Raw genomic sequence first — 1,958 nt, 5'->3', positions numbered from 1 at the left:
TTACAGATAATTTTCTGAATATGAGTAAATCGTCGATAATACGGACTACTATACTATCTCTGACTGTTTCTGATAAATTATCATCGTCGGTAATGTATTCTTTTTCTGTCGCCATTGATAAAAGTTTTGCAGTATTAGAGCTTTATTATGGATCTAGCTTTGAATCTAGTTTGAAGTTGGTCTTTTCCTTCTTTTTGTTCCATCTCGCGACATGGTGTTGTAGCATTTCGAAGAAATCAACGTTAAAAAAGAAACAGTGACATCATTTATTACGTGAGAACTTCAATTCAATGAACAAACATTGGAGAACTCGATCACTCAGTTACACCATAAAACATCGAAAGATTCTGCTTCAACGTCTTAACCAACTCAGTCACCGTCAAGTTGAACTCCTCACTCATCTGCATTATGGCAATATTTATAATTTCAAATTATCATATTGTGAATCCTACAGCACAAATGAAATGGCTTACCCGAGCAACAATGACAATGTTGAGAAGAGAGTTTCCAAATGGCAGTACACTGCTACTGGTTACTGAGAGATGAACACCTTTTAGAAGGGTCATTAGGTTTAGCATGATGTCCTTTCGTTTCTCACAGTAGATTCTAATCAGCACTTCATTCTCTAACCCACTTGCTTCAACTTCAGGGAGCATTTCAATGGTAGAATTTGCTTCACATGATGCTGAACAAAGGTGTGATTTGGCTATGATAAACGACTTTACACTGTTATTATTGCTCGCTTTTTCCAACTCTGCTATGCGTTGTTGGAGTTGTCGCATGTACTTTACGGCTTCTCCAAGGATTGATGCCTTGTCTATCTATAGTCAAAGGTTGTTGTGCCGTATTTGAGAGAAGGTAGACACCATGGATAAGGATTGAATAACATAGATATATAGATAGATACATGTAACAAAGATTAGATAGATAGATAGATACCTTCTTCAAGCCAGGTATGGTAGCTGAGAGTGCTATGAATTTCTCTGCTATATTCTGTCTCCTTTTTCTCTCTGAGACGATGTGATATTCTATCTCAGAAGAGGTTCTTGCCCTTTTTGTTCTTTTCTTCTCCCTTCCCTTTGCCTCCAAATCCTGATGCTTCTCCACACCCCTTTTACTCCAACAACACTCTGACTGTTCATCTTTTAACTCCATACATGCTACCTCATTATTGGAGCTATCACATCCCTGCCAAGTACTATTCAACCACAGCATCTCATCAATGGTGGTGCAGCCAAAGTTTTCACTCGTTCCCTTTAAACACAAATAAACAATTCATGAACCAACAGCACAGGTTAACTAGCTAAACATCGATCGATCCAAACAAACAACATGTTATGAAATGATGAGTAATTACCAAATGAGAGAGCCAGTTTTGCCACGAGTCCTCCATCATGTGGTTGTGTTTTTTCTTGGTGCTTCAAGAATTAATGCTTCAAAACCAACCATATTTTATGGATTTATTTTTAATGGATGGTTATGATAAAGATGTATTAAAGTGAAGATAATGTGCAGTGAGAGATTATATATACTGGATGTGAACCGTTGGATGATGGAGCATCTAATGATATGGTAAATGACTCTGAGTTGTCGACGGAGGAAAAAGCTGTTTGGCAGGTTGGGTTTGGGACATAACATAACGTAAGACGTGATACACAGTAGAAGAGTATGGACAAAAGAAAAAGTAAATGAAAACATCCACGTGGTATGGCAGTTTTCTATCTTTGTATGTATCCTCTGCTCGAAGAAAGATTGTCATACATGTCTTACATGTAGTAGATGGGAAGTAGTAGATGAAGAAACACAGAAACAAAACAAGCAGAAAAATTGCATGTCTTACGTGATGTTAAGGTGGGAAGTATTGTTCGAAGTCCGTCTATGTTTTGGAAGTCTCACGTCAACTAAAGATAAGGTCAATTCATAGTATATAAATAGATGTAAACTTTACTCTATAAGTG

The 1,958-nt window shown here is 37.2% G+C and overlaps 1 protein-coding gene across 1 annotated transcript; it reads right to left on the bottom strand.

Moving 5' to 3' along the window:
- Positions 1-242: 242 nt before the first annotated feature.
- On the bottom strand, positions 243-1,496 carry LOC106773516 (transcription factor bHLH25-like). Its single transcript, XM_014660201.2, has 4 exons — positions 1,358-1,496; positions 940-1,254; positions 474-821; positions 243-401 (listed from the first exon to the last, which is right to left on the bottom strand). Exons 1-4 carry the CDS (start codon positions 1,394-1,396, stop codon positions 315-317), a joined length of 789 nt encoding a protein of 262 aa, XP_014515687.1. The 5' UTR covers positions 1,397-1,496; the 3' UTR covers positions 243-314.
- Between the last annotated feature and the right edge of the window lie 462 nt (positions 1,497-1,958).

The sequence above is a fragment of the Vigna radiata genome, chromosome 9 (assembly GCF_000741045.1).
Source record: "Vigna radiata var. radiata cultivar VC1973A chromosome 9, Vradiata_ver6, whole genome shotgun sequence".
Lineage (NCBI taxonomy): Eukaryota > Viridiplantae > Streptophyta > Magnoliopsida > Fabales > Fabaceae > Vigna > Vigna radiata.
This window is presented reverse-complemented; position numbering and strand designations above follow the sequence as displayed.

Coding starts and splice junctions, on each gene's coding strand:
- LOC106773516 (XM_014660201.2), bottom strand. CDS start 1,396: ATGATGGAGGACTCGTGGCAAAACTGGCTCTCTCATTTG. Junction 822..939: donor CCATACCTGGCTTGAAGAAG/GTATCTATCTAT, acceptor CTTTGACTATAG/ATAGACAAGGCATCAATCCT. Junction 402..473: donor ACATTGTCATTGTTGCTCGG/GTAAGCCATTTC, acceptor GCCATAATGCAG/ATGAGTGAGGAGTTCAACTT.